Source organism: Centruroides sculpturatus, unplaced genomic scaffold (genome assembly GCF_000671375.1).
Source record: "Centruroides sculpturatus isolate CEXI.00-Female unplaced genomic scaffold, Cexi_2.0 scaffold255, whole genome shotgun sequence".
NCBI classification, from domain to species: Eukaryota; Metazoa; Arthropoda; class Arachnida; order Scorpiones; family Buthidae; genus Centruroides; species Centruroides sculpturatus.
In genome coordinates, this window is record NW_019384705.1 from 360,401 (window position 1) to 380,127 (window position 19,727).

General features: G+C 26.9%; 1 protein-coding gene across 2 annotated transcripts in view; it reads right to left on the bottom strand.

The window, feature by feature from the left end:
- Positions 1-1,284: 1,284 nt before the first annotated feature.
- The window catches only part of LOC111627659 (mucin-6-like), a 134,756-nt gene continuing 116,313 nt past the window's right edge, over positions 1,285-19,727 (bottom strand). For both annotated transcript variants that reach the window (XM_023371258.1, XM_023371259.1), the window contains exons 4-5: positions 6,793-6,970; positions 1,285-2,979 (exon numbers count right to left, since the gene is read on the bottom strand). In XM_023371258.1, coding sequence (XP_023227026.1) covers positions 2,367-2,979; positions 6,793-6,970 — 791 coding nt within the window. In that variant the 3' untranslated portion in view covers positions 1,285-2,366. The remainder of the gene's footprint in view (positions 2,980-6,792; positions 6,971-19,727) is intronic.

Below are 19,727 nucleotides of genomic sequence, written 5' to 3' on the forward strand. Positions count from 1 at the left end.
TCAAAGTAATCTCATTGTAAGTAAATTGTAAAATGTTAGTGAATCGATGAATGCAGTTTCACTTATAATAAACTCACGAATTCACTTCTTTTAACTCCTATGCGTGGGTTTTCTCCATCACGTAACCAGAGGGACACGGACATTTGATTTTCTTCTCATTATAGAAAGTGGCATGTGCTGCACGAGATGAAATTCCAAAACCACATATCATTTCAAGATATATGCAGCCTATATTTGTTAACATTAAGAACAGAAAATAGTACATTAATAATTGTTTTAATATAAAAGTTGTTTACCAAGATTCGAAAGTTTATACAAAATAACATTGGAAATTCTCGATTATTATTGATGAATGGAAACACTAACCTTTGAGATTATTTCTTAGCTTATTTATTTTTAATTCGCTGCATTATTTTTTAAGATTGATATACAATAATAATAGATATTGGGAAAGAATTTGTTTATTCTTTCCCAACTGTATTTAAAATACGAGAAAGGAGGATATTCATTATTTTCATTGGAGATGAAATAATAAACTGTTTCCAAGAATACAGTGAAAATTATGAATAATAACGTACCGAAAATATTTTACGCTATAATTTTTAAGTTATTTATAGGTCCGAAACCAATCAATAAAATAACTAAAATGTCTTATTAATGATTAAATTAAATTACATAACTAAGTTTTTAGATTTATAAGTTTGCTTAATACACATAAACATTCATTGTTTTATAGCTTATCTGTAAACAATTTCTATAATTTATTAAATAGAGATCTGAAAACAAATTGTGTGTGTAATGGTTAATGTTAATTTCCAAAGAAAACAAAAGTAATTTAACAAAAAATCTACATAAAAATTTTACTAAATTAATTATTTTATCTTGCATTATTCTAAAATTTAATTTTGTCAGTTTATATTGTTGCTATTTTCATTTTGTAAATGATTCAAAATTCTTAACACCTTCAACTTAAATTTTCTATTTCAGCGCAAGATATCCAGAAAATATGAATTTTATCTTTTTAATAAAAATATTTTCTAAGATAAACTCTTCAATGGTGTCTATTTTACACATGTAAAATGTTTAGAAATTTTTCATACAGAATTGATGTTTTGTAGGAATTTATATTTTATTATTTTAAAATAATAGTTTTATGTTCTAGAAATTTGAAGTTATTCAGTTGTATGGACTGAATTAATTTATGTAGAGATTAAAAATTATATTAGTAGTCTTCTACATTTATAATATTTAGACTAATCAATATTATATATGTAAAAAACAAAATTTGACAAATAGAAACAAATTATTTGGTATTTATTTTATCTTGACTTGACTGGCAGATGGTGATACAACACATAGGCCACATCACATCACACAGTATTTGACTATTCTACAGTGTATGATACAGTAAAAAATACATTCCATTAAACTATAACTTTAAATATCGAAAATTTTCTATTGTACATTCTGATGTACGAGCGACATAAGAAAAATCGGAGACTATACAGTTAAGAGACAAGAAATATAATGCAAAGATGTACATTCTATTCTTCTACCATGATCGTGATTTGCAGAAGTTTGTGGACATAATGAATAAATACATTTGGTATGATGATATGGCATCACAGTACCTGCTCCAATACATCAGACAATAACTCAGCCACTCTGGCAAAATAGACTTATGTAACAACTGATTGGCTTGGCTTTTAACTTTCTACATATACAAGTGTACATATATATATATAGATATATATTTATTTATAAGTTTGTGTTTACTGCATAAATGCAGTTTGATAGAATAGACAAGTTTGTGCAGGAAAATAAACTAGTAAATTATTGTCATCATAAAAGTAAGTTTTCTTTGAGCTTAAAATTATATTTTTAGATTTTGTTGGCTGAGCACTTGTCTATATTTGCTTGAAATATTGAATATATGATACATTACTATTAACTGTATAACAGTTTAAATTACATACCTTCACATGGTATAAAAGTAAATCAGTGCTAGCACCTTTGTTCGTTCATTGTTCATAAATCCATCATTTTTATAGTATTTAACCACGATGATTCACAAAAGTACAAGTTCTTATATATTACATGAAATAATGGACAAAAAGTGCATAGATCCCAGTGGGAAGTTGAAATATATATTGTATATATATTTATATATTGCCAGTGTACTGTTTACAGTTGCCCCTTTCGGCTTTTTTTTAAATGCATTCTCTGAAGAAATAAGCTTTCTAGTGATTAGATGTTCCACTTTTGAACAGAGTAGACACTGATGTTACAAATCCCAGCTGAGTATTTTTAGTGCAATTATATTGTAACACAGGAACATGAACCATGTATGTGGAACAAATTTGGTGTCAGACATGAGCCAGGATCTGTACCTCTCCCTGACTACCACTTCCAGGTGTTGTCGCAGAAGACCTCATTGTTTGTCCAGATATGGATACAACCACTGTATCTTGATTCAGCACTTGTGAAGAGTCCGTAGTCTGAACTATAGTTACAGCATTAATATCATGATTCTTACGTAGACTCCACAAACTCTGATCCTCTGCCCTCCAGTTCACAGGTACAATGTCCGTAGAAGTTATTTCATGAGTTGCTAGAGGGCTTTCATCACTGAGTCCTGCCACCACAGAGTTCTGGCTTTCACCACTAGGGCTAGTAAAGTGCACTGGATTGGTATTGTCACTAGTAGCTGCATTAGCAGAATCGGTCGGCCGCGAGTGATTAGAGTCAACAAAAAGAGATTCGTGAGACAAAAAACTGAGACTCAAAGAAGGATTGCGACTATGTGACTGGCTGTGACTAGGACTAGCTGGAGTTCCATTCTGGCTAATAGTTCCCTCACGTTCATTGACCCTCGAATCAAGAGTATCCGTATTGGTTCGGAGCACTCCTGCTGAACTAGCTCTTGAACGATAACTAGGAGGTCTACTGTAGTCTCTTTCCATCATATTAAGTGGGGGCCTAAAACAAAATTGAAAAATATTAGAAAAGTTTTGCTTACTGTAATAAGAAATTTACTTATAATTATTATGTTATTAATGATAAGTTTGAATTTACTTAAACAGTTAATAACAGCTAACTGACAAAACAGATAATAATAGTTATAACCTATGTCATACCAATAAAAACATTAGAACAATGGTTAAAATCAATTTAAATTAAATATTCAATTGTAAAAAGATGTTTACTCATAATATGTTAAGTATTTGTTTTAATATTGCACTCAATACTACATATAGTACTACATTTTAAATTTTGATTTCCGAGACTTGTAATTTATGAGCAAGCTGTTCGCTGTTGTCAAGACTGTGATCTTCATTACTATTTAATTAAAGTGCAACACTGCACCATACCTCTTAGCATAATTAAAGAAGCAAATAAGAAATGCAAAGATTTATCTCTCAAAAGTAAACTTGAAATTTTAGAATGCTATGATAATTCAAAAATGAGTCAACAAAACACTACTGCACAGTTTAAAATTTCACAGCCAAGTAAGATTTTGAAAAACAGAACAGATATTGAAATGTCTACATGAAGAAATGAGAACATGATTTACAGGAAAACTGAATCAGAAAATATAGTAAAGTTGAGTTAACTTTGAAGCTTTAGTTTAATAATGTTTGTGAAAAAAATGTATCTGTTAGTGGGTCACTAATGTATCAATGTATGTGGAAAAATACAATTATAAAATTCAGTATATAAAAGAGAAAAAATATAATAAAATTAGTTATATGGCATTCTCTTACATTCATTATAAATTTTTCAATAAATAAAAATTGTTGTTAATATATCAAAAGAAAACTGAATATTAAAAGATTAGATGTATGTATGCACTATAACATTGATGTAATTTAAGTTTTAAAATGGTTTTCTATACTAATATTTATATTTTTTAAAACTATATATTATGCAGTTTTGATCTATTTTATAAGTATGACAATATGATAACATATTAGTTTTAAAATACAGGGTAATCATAATTTAAGTTTTATTTTGAACTCCCTATAAAATGAAAACTACTGGACCAAATGTTTCCTAATCTGGAAATATTATAAAAGAGGACACAGGATTTCATAATCTGCAAAAAAAATTATTAGTTTGAAATCACCACCAGGGGGGAAAAAAATCAAGGTTTATTCCTTGTATTGACAACATACATTTTACAAATAACAGTCATGGCAGTACATGTTCAATGTGCTGTCCACCATTTCCTGCAACCAGGTTAAAGTGCAATATTGTGTTCTCCACAGTAGCTCAAAGCATATCAGCCAGAATGTTATATGCCGGTGAATCATATCTATCAGTTATGACAAATGTCAGATGTAGCAAAAAACAGTGCTTTCACAGTAAAATCATATGAGTTTGCATAACAAGGGGGGGTGTTCATCAAGCACCGTTGTTCCCCTGATGGTGACTTTTTAACTAANTAGTACTGAATAAAATAATTAATTTTCTATTAAGGAAGATTTATTAAGCAATAACTGAGAATAATTACACTATTTGCCGTTTTAACGAACCAAGAAGAAAGAAAAGAAAATATTTCCAAGATGGCATCCAATACCGATTTTTATCAGATATTTTTCGACACGCAAGTTAATGGATTTTTCTTTTCTTTACATAAAACAGAGGATATTTTAATTAACCTGATACAAAAGATAAAGTGGGTTGGATATTATCTAAAACATTAAAATACTAATTTATTTTAGATACGTTTCTCTTGATATTCTCATTAAAAATATATATTTTTAAAACAAGAGGAAAATTACATGGATGTCTAAATATAATTTAAATGTACTCCCATAAAAATACTAATTTATTTTAGTAAAAGATAATTTAAAAATGTGTCATCTCTGTAATTAAAAGATTTAAATTATATCAATTCATTAAAAAAAAACCAGTGAGAAATCAACAATTGGTTCAATTAAAGAATTCAACAACATATTTTTTTTCTTTAAAGGCACTGTCAAAAAGTTTTTGTTGACAATCAAGTCTAAAACAGGTTTATTTTTTCTTTTGTGGTTACAAATTCTAAATCACTGTTTTTCACTCAATGAGTCATAACTATTCAGAAATATAATTTGTGATCATACTAATAATGTCACTTTCTTTAAAATATTAAAGTTGAAATGTTACCTAAAACGATTGGAAAACAGAAATTAAATCAATTTGAAATTTTGCAGATATTTCGAAAACCTTAAAGATAAATTTGAAATTTTAATAGTCATTTGTAATAAATTTTATATTTTATTTACTCTTAAAATAAATTTTGATGTAAAAACTTTAATGTAATATGTACTGTACACATTTTCAAAATTTTTGAAGTAAACTACATTACTTGTTAGTAATTGTAGCTCTATTTATTATTTGTTATATTCCTCATAAGAACTATACAACATACACAAAGAACTATAAAGCACAGATATTTATCTGCATAAAACAATATTTGGAACTACATTAAATCACATTACAAATACAAATAATCTAAATATAGTGCTTTTGTATTTATTACATTACACAATAATTTAAACAAAATTAAAGTAATAAATTTATTAATGGTAAAATAAATTTGGAATTATAAATAGATATGTTCACATCTATCAATGAATAACTAGATAATTTAATTAATTAATTAATTAATTATATAAATATCTAGAAAAATGACTCAGTGTGAGATATAAATCCATAACTCTAATATATATTAAATAAGTGTATTATCAGTTATTCTGTTCAGACACCATGTCAGATCTTTACCAGAAATATATAAATTTAGATTAACACATAAGCATATGATTATAACCATATCAATTAGGAAAGCTTATTTTGTTTGCAGATCATTTCAAAATATATATTTTCAACCACAGTTTATATACATATCATTATCCTATACAATATGTGCATAATTATTAAGAGAAACTGAATAGTATATATTGTTAAAATGTTAAATATCTAAATAAGAATACATCATAGTTTTTGTAGTTTTGTAGTAATATTGTTCAATACATATATATACATATATATATATATATTTTTTTTTCATTATTATAAACATATTTTTCAAGAAAATGAATTCCATTCTATTATAAATGTTAAACAGAATATTTTAAATTATTTTGGAATACAAAATAAAAATAAAAGCATTTTTATACTTAACATTAAAATAATTGCATCTGAAGATGGCCTATCAAATTGGGTTGAAAATATTAATGTTTGTTTAATAAACATTTCTCAGCATCAGGTGTTTGATGATTTATTAAGTATTTTAAAGAGCTGAGTATGATCTTTATATATATATAAGCACATCATCTTATAAACTTATTTATTTAAAACAAGAGGAAANTTAAAATATATGCTCTTCACCTCAAATTAGTACTGTAGTGTCTTGCCCCTATATATCATACTTTTCCTTTAACAATAGAGTTGTCGGTCATCTAATACTTTTCATGGGAAAATTTTTGAATTGAAATAACATGACTTCCAGTTTGCATTGGAAGATCTCCTGCCGCTAAGATTTCCATATCTGGTCTCACCTTTCATCTATTTAACTTTATTTTTGAGATTAAGGAAAGACAGGCAGAAGGATGAACAACAGTGGGAATTTATAGATCTACAATTTTTCAAATTGCAACCCAATAATTTGGTAAATAATTTAAAAATGGATAGGAAACTTCAAAATTCTATTCAACTATGGTGCAATATCACTTAATACATAAAATGTTATAATATTACATTTGCATTTGTATTATAGTATTTCTTTATAGCAAACAAAATTGTTACCTGGAATGGAGCGTGCTCCCATGTGATCTATATGTGGGTGGTGGTGACACTGGTGATAGTGATGTTGTTGTTGTTCCCTGTTGTCGATCAAGAAGGAGAAGACGGAGACGATACTCCTGCATAGATGCCTGATAGGACGGGGGAGGAGGACGATATTGAAATTCAGGGTACATCATGGCTGTAAAAATTAAAAATAAATTAATATGTAATCTGAGAGTCAAAAATAATTTCATATTCTATATTTCTGAATTCTAAAACAATTTAATAATAAAAATATATACTGTATATAAAATAAAAATTTTTAAAATTCTTTAATTCTTTTATGCAATTTGAAATTATTGGATTTTTGTTTAAAGATTTGATTTGATAAAATTAGAAATTAATTAATAAAACATATTCTTTAAGAGTAGTAATAAATGTATTTATATTAAGTAGTTTAATAAAAGATGTAGAATATTTTTTTATTTTTCAGTTTTCACAATATAAAATAATAATGCTATACAAATAGCTATTCTTGTAAAAATATAAATATATATACATATACATNAATTTTATCAAGTTTCGTCCATTCGTTCCCGAGATATCGATTTTTATTGTTATTTTTCATTTCATTTAAAAATTATTACTCTTTCAGTTAAAAAAAGGTACGTTTTGCAAAATGTCTGCTCGTCATTATGTCCGTCATTTTAATTTTAATTATTATTATTTTTTTCTTTGACAGAAATTTAAATTCTTAAATAACACAATATTGAACTTATTTAAATCATACTAGTTTATATTAGTATAATATACGCACTCTGGATTAGAGATTGGAAAAATCTAGTTCCGCCTCTGGAACTGGAACTGTTGGAATTGATCCAAGTAGGAAACTATTCAGACTGAACGGTTTCTCGGAATTGTTTAGACTTTTGGACTAGACAAAATCATTATGTTATGTCAGAATTGCTGTTGGACTCGACGGTTTCTCATCGGTTTTATATATACAATATATAGTTTTATTTTAACCGTTTATCCTACTATTATTTTGGCCGAACACTGCCTCAAATATCTGCTAGTTTACTAATAAAAACGAATAATTAAGAAGTATAATAAAAGTATAAATTTTTAAAATATATTTATAAATTTAAAATACCACAAAACTAATTTCTTGTTCCGTTAAAAGCCGTATTCATAAGAGTTCAAAATAAAACATGCGTTGGTAGTTCTGGAACTGGAACTGCCGATGTGGAACTGTTTCTAGTAGTTTCGAGTCCTAAGCGGAACTATTCACCTGTAATTCTGGAACGTTCGAAATTAAAATCGTTGGAAGTAGAAGGTACCAACCACTGAATATTTGTCCATTATTGGATACGTATTCAGATTTTGAAAAAGTTGATGAGATCTAACTTCATCATTCTAGTTTTATTAAATTATGGATCATTTACAGTTGACCCCCTTATAACACTGTTGATAATTCCGTTTTATATGAATTCCATGTTGTACGAGTCACTTAGATTTTACAAATACGTGTGCCGGGCTGTGAACGGCTCACGTATTTGTAACAAATTGTAAATGCTAATAACGAGTTATTAGCATTTACAATTTGTTATAAAACCCATCCCTACCCTCAAAAGTAAGCTTTTTGTCATTTTATAATATTTAAAATTATAAGAAAGTGTTTTTATAAAATATAACAGATGGCGCTACTAAATGTTTCCGGAAAAGTTAAGCAACTGGTTGCTGGATTTTTCTCTATTTTATATCTAATAACAAGCAGAAAAGTAATGCAAGATTTAGTGAATTTGCCGAATTTTTCTTAATTTTTAAATTAGCATATAAATTAATTATTATTCAATTTATTTTTTAAAAATTCACGTCTTAATGACAAAGCTATATCAAACTGCAAGAAAACTGGTAAAAAAAATTACAGTTAATCACTATCAAGTCAATTAAGAGCATAATTAGAAAAGAAGATTGATATAATCTTTTATAAAACAACAATATTAATATTTAATAGGTATTAATTTTGAAGAAACTTAAATATTTACTTGAAAAGATTGGTCAATATGAACTATGACAATAAATAAATTCAACATTATAAGTTATTAACTTGCAAATAATAATACATAAAACAACAATATTAATATAAATACCATTATTAATTTTGAAGAAACTTAAATATTTACTTGAAAAGATTGGTCAATATGAACTATGTCAATAAATGAAATTAGTAAAAACTTCCCTCAATAAATATTTTGTATTTCCTAATTAGAAAACATTCCAAAAGTTCATTTTATTCTCTAAGGACAAATAATTTACAATGAATAAACTTTAAAAAGAATTATTTCTTTTAAAATCATTTTATTGATCCAAGTATGTCTGGTGCTAATGAATGGGAATGAGTTGTATATGAATTATTCAAGTACAATGTAAATACCTGAATTGAATATTCAATTATCAACAAAATTAAAATAATCTTCATTAAAAAACATTACTTTATTTACAAATAACAAAATTTTAAAAAAATCTTTAATAATTATTACAAATAAAACATATGTAACAATAGGAACTTATAAAAATTTTAGTTTCTATATGCACTGGGAGTAAATCATATATGATGGGTTAATCACTAGTACAAAACAATATTTTAATTTTAAGTAAATTTCAACTCATTAGATATGTATAGTAATCATAGTAACAGAGCAATTTATAACAAAAATTCACCACTAATTATGTAATCAATATAAAAAATATTAACACTTTTAATTATTATAGCATATAAATAATATAACATTACAACAACAACAATATATATACAAATGATTTTTAGCAACATCAAAGAAGTCAATTTTATTTTATTAACAAAATCTTATTTAGGAACTAGTTGTTGGTGCTAATTTAATAGCACCAACAACTAGTTCCTTCAATATTTATATTAATAGTTGTAATGAACAATCAATACCTAAATTCAATAGTATCTAATTGGATTATTTGTATAGTTGTAAGGCTTGTTACTTAAACTGGAAAATTATTAATAAATAGTGAACGTAATCATTATAATACTTTGAAGACAAACTATACTAACCACATGTTTGTTTAGACATGATCAAAATATTTGAATTTGATACAGATAATTATATTGGCAGCAATAAGCAATTATATTTTAGCAGACTACTAATTTTAAATGTAAAAGGTATACTTAAAATTGCATTAAGTTTAAGAAAATTGTTAATCTTTATGTGACTGGGAAGGCAACTGGATAACTTTTATGCATTTTTTTCTGAGTTTTAAGTTTCCTTGATTGCTAATTCTACAGCTCTTTAAACTAGTTTTGTAAAACACTTTATACATAACATCTAAAGTTTTTACATCCTGTAATGATATGAGCACCTAGGTATCTTTATTAATTCAGCAAGCATCAATCTCAAAAAAAAAAAAAAAATTCACTAGACATTTCTAAAAACAACTAAATATTTTCCCTGAGTACATTACATTTATAAAATTTGAAAGCATTCTCAAACAATTCAAAATATAATTTAGGAACAAACATATATAAATGCAGACATTCTTTTGTTATTTATTTCTGTTTTTATCTTTCTAATTAGACCAAATAAATTATCATTAAGAAATTGTAATTGTATTGCTTTTTTGTAGTATCTTGAACCAAAAAACTAGTAGTAAATATTTGCTACACACCACAATCTCTACCATTTTGGTTTTGGAACAGAACCTTGACTCAGACAAGTTTCATTATCATTTATACTTAGTAGATATAAAATTTGCATTTATGATAACTATGAGCACTGACACTTGAGGTCAAGCTTACCAATGAAGCTTGTCAATGAAGGTCAAGCTTACCAATGATTTGTGCACTGTCCATAAAGTCAATTGTCATACTGCTGGAAATATTCATACACATCTATATTTCCAAATGCATGCTGATACATGCTTATGATCTCTGGCATGCATATAAATATACTGTGTTTTCAATCCATTGGCAATGCATAGAGAGAAATGGAAGGAAATAGTGAAAAAGGCATCAGACACCAATGGACAATGAGCATGAAGTTTATGACGACGACGTGTTTTTTTTTTTTTCAAAATAATTTGCATTTACTATTAAATATACCATAAATATATTATAGTTAAATTTCATATTGAACTTTTTAGTACTGAGGTATCTACAGCATCATTCAAAAATGTTTGTTCCCAGTCATATAAAAATTAATAAACAGTAATTAATTTTCTATAAATTTATTTCATATCTGTATAAAAATTTAATTTCTATAATTTTTATTTTCATTTAATCAGAAATTTTTATATACCTAAATTTCAAAACTATAAAAATAAAATTTAACTATCATATATTACAATATATATTCAGGAAAATGATCTTGCCAACTGTGCAAATATTCATGCTAATATGACGTTCATCTTCTATACGACTATTACAGACAAAAATAGAAATCTCTATGGATTTCAATGAATTTATTATATAAACAATTCTGAAAGATACATCACTAAAAATACATGTACAGAATAAATATTTTCTCATTGCTATATTTTCAAAAACCTTAACATTTTACTTAAAAAATTCTGATCTTATGTAGGAATGTGTTTTCATACAAATATTTATGTTTAAATTTTAAGTTTACATTTTAATTTTATTTTATTAAAGCAAAAAAATATTAAATATATTGGCAGTAAGATAAATACAATTATTAATTTCTGTGGAGATTAATTCTATAGAAGCCTAAGGAAAAATAATCAAGATTATATGATTAAAGACATTTTACAACATAAAATCAAAATCTTATCAAACATGACAATTACTTTTGAAATACAGAAATAAAAATTTCAACTTTGACTTGACTTCAACTTTGAGTGAATAAAGAATCATATACTTCATATTTTCCAGAAAAAACAATGCTAAAATTCTTCAACTTTACAAATTTATTATATACAGTAATACCTCGACTTACGCTACCCCAACTTACGCGAATCCGGAGTTACGCGATTTTCAAATCTTGTCAATTCGTCTTTTGTTTGAGTGCCACGCAACTCTCGATTACTCACTTCCCCACACTATTGTTCAGCTTACATGTTCGGACGTGTTGAGTGGAATCGACGCATAGCTACAATTTATTTTGTGTTATTTATTTCTGTGTTTGTTATATCTACAGAGACTTAAGAGACTCTATGTGGTGAATTCTTGTAACTGTAAACGAATCAAAAGATGAGATAAGATTAACAGGAACATTTATTAGCTTACATACATCTGACTTAAAGTTTACACAAATTGAGAAATTATACCCCGACTTACGCGGTTATTGCTCAGTCCCACCTATCGCGTAAGTTCGGGGTATTACTGTAATAAATTTTTCCAAACAAATTAAAATGCAATCACTACGATATTACTGGTATAGAATTCAATACATAAATAAGTAATTACCTAAAACCAGCAATAATTCTCTTCAAAATGAACATTTTCTTCCATTTTTAACAATCATCATCAGGTTTCCATGCATTTTAAAAAATTCAATGCTTATATAAATTATGCAGACAAACTTGATGACCATCTATTTTACGTCAAAATATTGCCCTCCATACAGCCACCAATGAATCCATTTCTTTAAACTTGATGGCTGTTTCCCTCTTGAATGCATGAAAATCTGATGATGACTGTTAAAAACAGAAGAAAATGTTCATTTTGAAGAGAATTATTGCTGGTTTTAGGTAATTACTTATTTACTTATCAAACTAAAATCTTTTTACATTTGGATTCTTATCTTCTTTAAAATATGATTTTTCTAATGTACACCAGTATTTCACTTTATTATTTTTCAATTCATAAATGCTGCAAGGAAAGCAATAAAAAACCTTTTATGCTTTACAAATTTTAGTTTACAGAAATGCACTAGAATTAATTCTTAATATATTATTAGAGTAGGTGCTACTTATAGTAATTATAGATATTATCACTTATCTAATACTATTAAAATCAACTTGTCCCAAAATGTATGAATTAAAAATATTAGAAAAGTTTTGCTTACTGTAATAAGAAATTTACTTATAATTATTATGTTATTAATGATAAGTTTGAATTTACTTAAACAGTTAATAACAGCTAACTGACAAAACAGATAATAATAGTTATAACCTATGTCATACCAATAAAAACATTAGAACAATGGTTAAAATCAATTTAAATTAAATATTCAATTGTAAAAAGATGTTTACTCATAATATGTTAAGTATTTGTTTTAATATTGCACTCAATACTACATATAGTACTACATTTTAAATTTTGATTTCCGAGACTTGTAATTTATGAGCAAGCTGTTCGCTGTTGTCAAGACTGTGATCTTCATTACTATTTAATTAAAGTGCAACACTGCACCATACCTCTTAGCATAATTAAAGAAGCAAATAAGAAATGCAAAGATTTATCTCTCAAAAGTAAACTTGAAATTTTAGAATGCTATGATAATTCAAAAATGAGTCAACAAAACACTACTGCACAGTTTAAAATTTCACAGCCAAGTAAGATTTTGAAAAACAGAACAGATATTGAAATGTCTACATGAAGAAATGAGAACATGATTTACAGGAAAACTGAATCAGAAAATATAGTAAAGTTGAGTTAACTTTGAAGCTTTAGTTTAATAATGTTTGTGAAAAAAATGTATCTGTTAGTGGGTCACTAATGTATCAATGTATGTGGAAAAATACAATTATAAAATTCAGTATATAAAAGAGAAAAAATATAATAAAATTAGTTATATGGCATTCTCTTACATTCATTATAAATTTTTCAATAAATAAAAATTGTTGTTAATATATCAAAAGAAAACTGAATATTAAAAGATTAGATGTATGTATGCACTATAACATTGATGTAATTTAAGTTTTAAAATGGTTTTCTATACTAATATTTATATTTTTTAAAACTATATATTATGCAGTTTTGATCTATTTTATAAGTATGACAATATGATAACATATTAGTTTTAAAATACAGGGTAATCATAATTTAAGTTTTATTTTGAACTCCCTATAAAATGAAAACTACTGGACCAAATGTTTCCTAATCTGGAAATATTATAAAAGAGGACACAGGATTTCATAATCTGCAAAAAAAATTATTAGTTTGAAATCACCACCAGGGGGGAAAAAAATCAAGGTTTATTCCTTGTATTGACAACATACATTTTACAAATAACAGTCATGGCAGTACATGTTCAATGTGCTGTCCACCATTTCCTGCAACCAGGTTAAAGTGCAATATTGTGTTCTCCACAGTAGCTCAAAGCATATCAGCCAGAATGTTATATGCCGGTGAATCATATCTATCAGTTATGACAAATGTCAGATGTAGCAAAAAACAGTGCTTTCACAGTAAAATCATATGAGTTTGCATAACAAGGGGGGGTGTTCATCAAGCACCGTTGTTCCCCTGATGGTGACTTTTTAACTAATTATTTTTTTTCAGTCTTTTCAGAAATCTCATAATCTTCTTTATAATACTTTACAGGTTTAGAAACGTTTGGTCCTGTAGTTTTCATTTTATAAAGGGTTCAGAGTGAAACTTAAATTATGATTACACTATATATTTATTATTTCATCAATATTTTATCATTAAATTTGAATTAACATTCAGTTTTATAATATGCTGTCAAATAAACTTATTTGTTTACAAACGAAACATGCAACAAACTAAACAACATTTATAAAATTTTTCAAATAAATTTCTAAAATTTGTTACAATAGTTAGAATAATAGAGTACTGTATATTATCTTTTCTTATCGTGTTTGTTTATTTAGAAACAAAAATGTTTAATAATTAATTTCAATAACAAAAAAAAAAAACCTTAAAATTTTTTATAATTAAAAATAAGAATTATTTATATACTGTATTATAAATTAAATGAAGAATGCTTTCTTTATTTTTTCTTATATTCTGTTTTAATACAGAAAATTAAGATAAACACTACAGCTCCATGTCAAACACAACATTGTGCCATTACAACTTTGTGTCAACATCTTTTTAGTGATACAGTATGCTACTGTTTGTTTGTTAAGTTATGGCAATGCAACACTTGGACAATCTGCCTAGGTGGGATGCCTTCCAGGAGGTCTTTTAAGGGAAACCGGCCCCTATTTAGGCATTACATACATGGAGAAAACTCCATGTGGCTAGCCTGTTCGAGCGAGGCGAGAACCCACAACCGAACTCCCAGTGTTCAGGGTATAAAGACCGCTTGGCCACTGTTGCACCCCAGTATGTTACTGGCATTCTGATTGGGACATGAGGCACATTGACAATGCAATGAAAACCACCATAAACTGTATACAATTTTGTGATAATCCTATGAGCAGATTCTAGAGAAATGGCTTCATAATGGAAAATTTAAGACCTCAGAAAAATTGAGAAAATGTTAAATATTAAACTCATTAACTTAGAACTTGAAATTTTTTTTATCTCTTAACCTTTTTTTAGTGAGGTTTTACTTTATTTATATAACAAATAAAATGGTAAAGCCGTTTTTGGGATGAGACTATGTCTTGGAGAGTGCAAGCAATGCATGCACAAATCTCACACTTGTGCCTGTTTGTAGAAACAGTCTCAGCATGTCATATTTTCTTTTGACCCAGTTCTCTGTCCCCTGACTACTTACAAGTCTGGTTTATTTTATGTGTGCATGATTTGGGCACCAAATCTCTGCCAAATTGCAATGCCTGACATATACCCTTTCATATCTCTAAGATGTTGACATCAGCTGTTGACATCAGTACGATTTTAGAGACAAAATATAGTCTCGTCTCTAAAATCGTATTGATAAAAAATTACTTTATAATATTGTTAGTACTTAATGGAGTTTTTTTAATTGTTTATTATATTAATGGAATGGCTTTGCTTGGTGAATGATATTGCCTTAGGCACATATGAATAAAAAATAAAATTGTAAACTATTATTATAAACTTAAAAAACTGTCTTTCTTATGTTAAATTTTCAAAATAACTTAAAAACACATATAATTTTACTTTATGTATTTTATATTTGCAAATATTTTATGTTTCTAGTGCAAATTACTTATGCTAGAAAGATGAAATTACAATTTATCTTCTTCAGGCAAACAGAATACTTATGTTTTTAAGTATTTTGAAAAATTAGCACCAAAAATATAGTGCTAATGCCATATTTTCATGAATAATTACTATATTGAAGAAAAAACAAAACAAACCAAAAACTCCAGCAAAACAAAAAATATTTAATGATAAACATTTTTGATAACTTTAGCAATCATCATTAGGTTAAATATGTTTGAAAAAGAACACAGGTGAATCAAATGTTGTAATCTAAAAGAAAAGTCATCTGATTAGTTGATAATGTTACATGTAGTATTTATTGCTGAACTTCATATAGAGATATCCATGCTAGAGAAAGATTTTGTTTTTCCTTCAACATTGTTATCCAGTTTCTGTATTGTTTATATGCAATTACTATAGAAAAAGCTGTATAATTTACAAAATATACATTTTATTCATTTATAAAAATATTTCTTAAAATGTTTAAAATAAGCTTTCTTAAAATAAAAATTTCTTAAAAATAAATATGCATAACGTAATAAATAGTTACACATCACTATGAAAAAATATTTATTGATCCTCTATAAAAGTAATTTATATTACAAATTATTCAAAATATAACTACTATTACTGACAGACAAAAAATATAAACAACTAATAAAACAAAAAATTCATTGCCTTTTAAAAACAAAAATAAGTACAATTTTAAGAAAATAAACTTCTCATAAAAATGGATTAAATGCAACAATATGAAATGCACAGTTTTTTTTACTTAGAAGAAACAACAATACATAATTGCAAGATGTCATTTATTCAGTTTGAAATAAGATTTTAAAGCAGATTAATTCAAATATTTCAAATAGAATTTTAATCTTATTTCTGTAAGAAGGTATATACTTAAAGAAAAACTGATGAATGAAACAATAAAAATAACAAATTATATATATTTAAATATTTATATCTCTACCTGCATTACTATAATCAATTAATAAACTCCNATATTACAATATATATTCAGGAAAATGATCTTGCCAACTGTGCAAATATTCATGCTAATATGACGTTCATCTTCTATACGACTATTACAGACAAAAATAGAAATCTCTATGGATTTCAATGAATTTATTATATAAACAATTCTGAAAGATACATCACTAAAAATACATGTACAGAATAAATATTTTCTCATTGCTATATTTTCAAAAACCTTAACATTTTACTTAAAAAATTCTGATCTTATGTAGGAATGTGTTTTCATACAAATATTTATGTTTAAATTTTAAGTTTACATTTTAATTTTATTTTATTAAAGCAAAAAAATATTAAATATATTGGCAGTAAGATAAACACAATTATTAATTTCTGTGGAGATTAATTCTATAGAAGCCTAAGGAAAAATAATCAAGATTATATGATTAAAGACATTTTACAACATAAAATCAAAATCTTATCAAACATGACAATTACTTTTGAAATACAGAAATAAAAATTTCAACTTTGACTTGACTTCAACTTTGAGTGAATAAAGAATCATATACTTCATATTTTCCAGAAAAAACAATGCTAAAATTCTTCAACTTTACAAATTTATTATATACAGTAATACCTCGACTTACGCTACCCCAACTTACGCGAATCCGGAGTTACGCGATTTTCAAATCTTGTCAATTCGTCTTTTGTTTGAGTGCCACGCAACTCTCGATTACTCACTTCCCCACACTATTGTTCAGCTTACATGTTCGGACGTGTTGAGTGGAATCGACGCATAGCTACAATTTATTTTGTGTTATTTATTTCTGTGTTTGTTATATCTACAGAGACTTAAGAGACTCTATGTGGTGAATTCTTGTAACTGTAAACGAATCAAAAGATGAGATAAGATTAACAGGAACATTTATTAGCTTACATACATCTGACTTAAAGTTTACACAAATTGAGAAATTATACCCCGACTTACGCGGTTATTGCTCAGTCCCACCTATCGCGTAAGTTCGGGGTATTACTGTAATAAATTTTTCCAAACAAATTAAAATGCAATCACTACGATATTACTGGTATAGAATTCAATACATAAATAAGTAATTACCTAAAACCAGCAATANAAACATTTTTGATAACTTTAGCAATCATCATTAGGTTAAATATGTTTGAAAAAGAACACAGGTGAATCAAATGTTGTAATCTAAAAGAAAAGTCATCTGATTAGTTGATAATGTTACATGTAGTATTTATTGCTGAACTTCATATAGAGATATCCATGCTAGAGAAAGATTTTGTTTTTCCTTCAACATTGTTATCCAGTTTCTGTATTGTTTATATGCAATTACTATAGAAAAAGCTGTATTTATAAGTATGACAATATGATAACATATTAGTTTTAAAATACAGGGTAATCATAATTTAAGTTTTATTTTGAACTCCCTATAAAATGAAAACTACTGGACCAAATGTTTCCTAATCTGGAAATATTATAAAAGAGGACACAGGATTTCATAATCTGCAAAAAAAATTATTAGTTTGAAATCACCACCAGGGGGGAAAAAAATCAAGGTTTATTCCTTGTATTGACAACATACATTTTACAAATAACAGTCATGGCAGTACATGTTCAATGTGCTGTCCACCATTTCCTGCAACCAGGTTAAAGTGCAATATTGTGTTCTCCACAGTAGCTCAAAGCATATCAGCCAGAATGTTATATGCCGGTGAATCATATCTATCAGTTATGACAAATGTCAGATGTAGCAAAAAACAGTGCTTTCACAGTAAAATCATATGAGTTTGCATAACAAGGGGGGGTGTTCATCAAGCACCATTGTTCCCCTGATGGTGACTTTTTAACTAATTATTTTTTTTCAGTCTTTTCAGAAATCTCATAATCTTCTTTATAATACTTTACAGGTTTAGAAACGTTTGGTCCTGTAGTTTTCATTTTATAAAGGGTTCAGAGTGAAACTTAAATTATGATTACACTATATATTTATTATTTCATCAATATTTTATCATTAAATTTGAATTAACATTCAGTTTTATAATATGCTGTCAAATAAACTTATTTGTTTACAAACGAAACATGCAACAAACTAAACAACATTTATAAAATTTTTCAAATAAATTTCTAAAATTTGTTACAATAGTTAGAATAATAGAGTACTGTATATTATCTTTTCTTATCGTGTTTGTTTATTTAGAAACAAAAATGTTTAATAATTAATTTCAATAACAAAAAAAAAAAACCTTAAAATTTTTTATAATTAAAAATAAGAATTATTTATATACTGTATTATAAATTAAATGAAGAATGCTTTCTTTATTTTTTCTTATATTCTGTTTTAATACAGAAAATTAAGATAAACACTACAGCTCCATGTCAAACACAACATTGTGCCATTACAACTTTGTGTCAACATCTTTTTAGTGATACAGTATGCTACTGTTTGTTTGTTAAGTTATGGCAATGCAACACTTGGACAATCTGCCTAGGTGGGATGCCTTCCAGGAGGTCTTTTAAGGGAAACCGGCCCCTATTTAGGCATTACATACATGGAGAAAACTCCATGTGGCTAGCCTGTTCGAGCGAGGCGAGAACCCACAACCGAACTCCCAGTGTTCAGGGTATAAAGACCGCTTGGCCACTGTTGCACCCCAGTATGTTACTGGCATTCTGATTGGGACATGAGGCACATTGACAATGCAATGAAAACCACCATAAACTGTATACAATTTTGTGATAATCCTATGAGCAGATTCTAGAGAAATGGCTTCATAATGGAAAATTTAAGACCTCAGAAAAATTGAGAAAATGTTAAATATTAAACTCATTAACTTAGAACTTGAAATTTTTTTTATCTCTTAACCTTTTTTT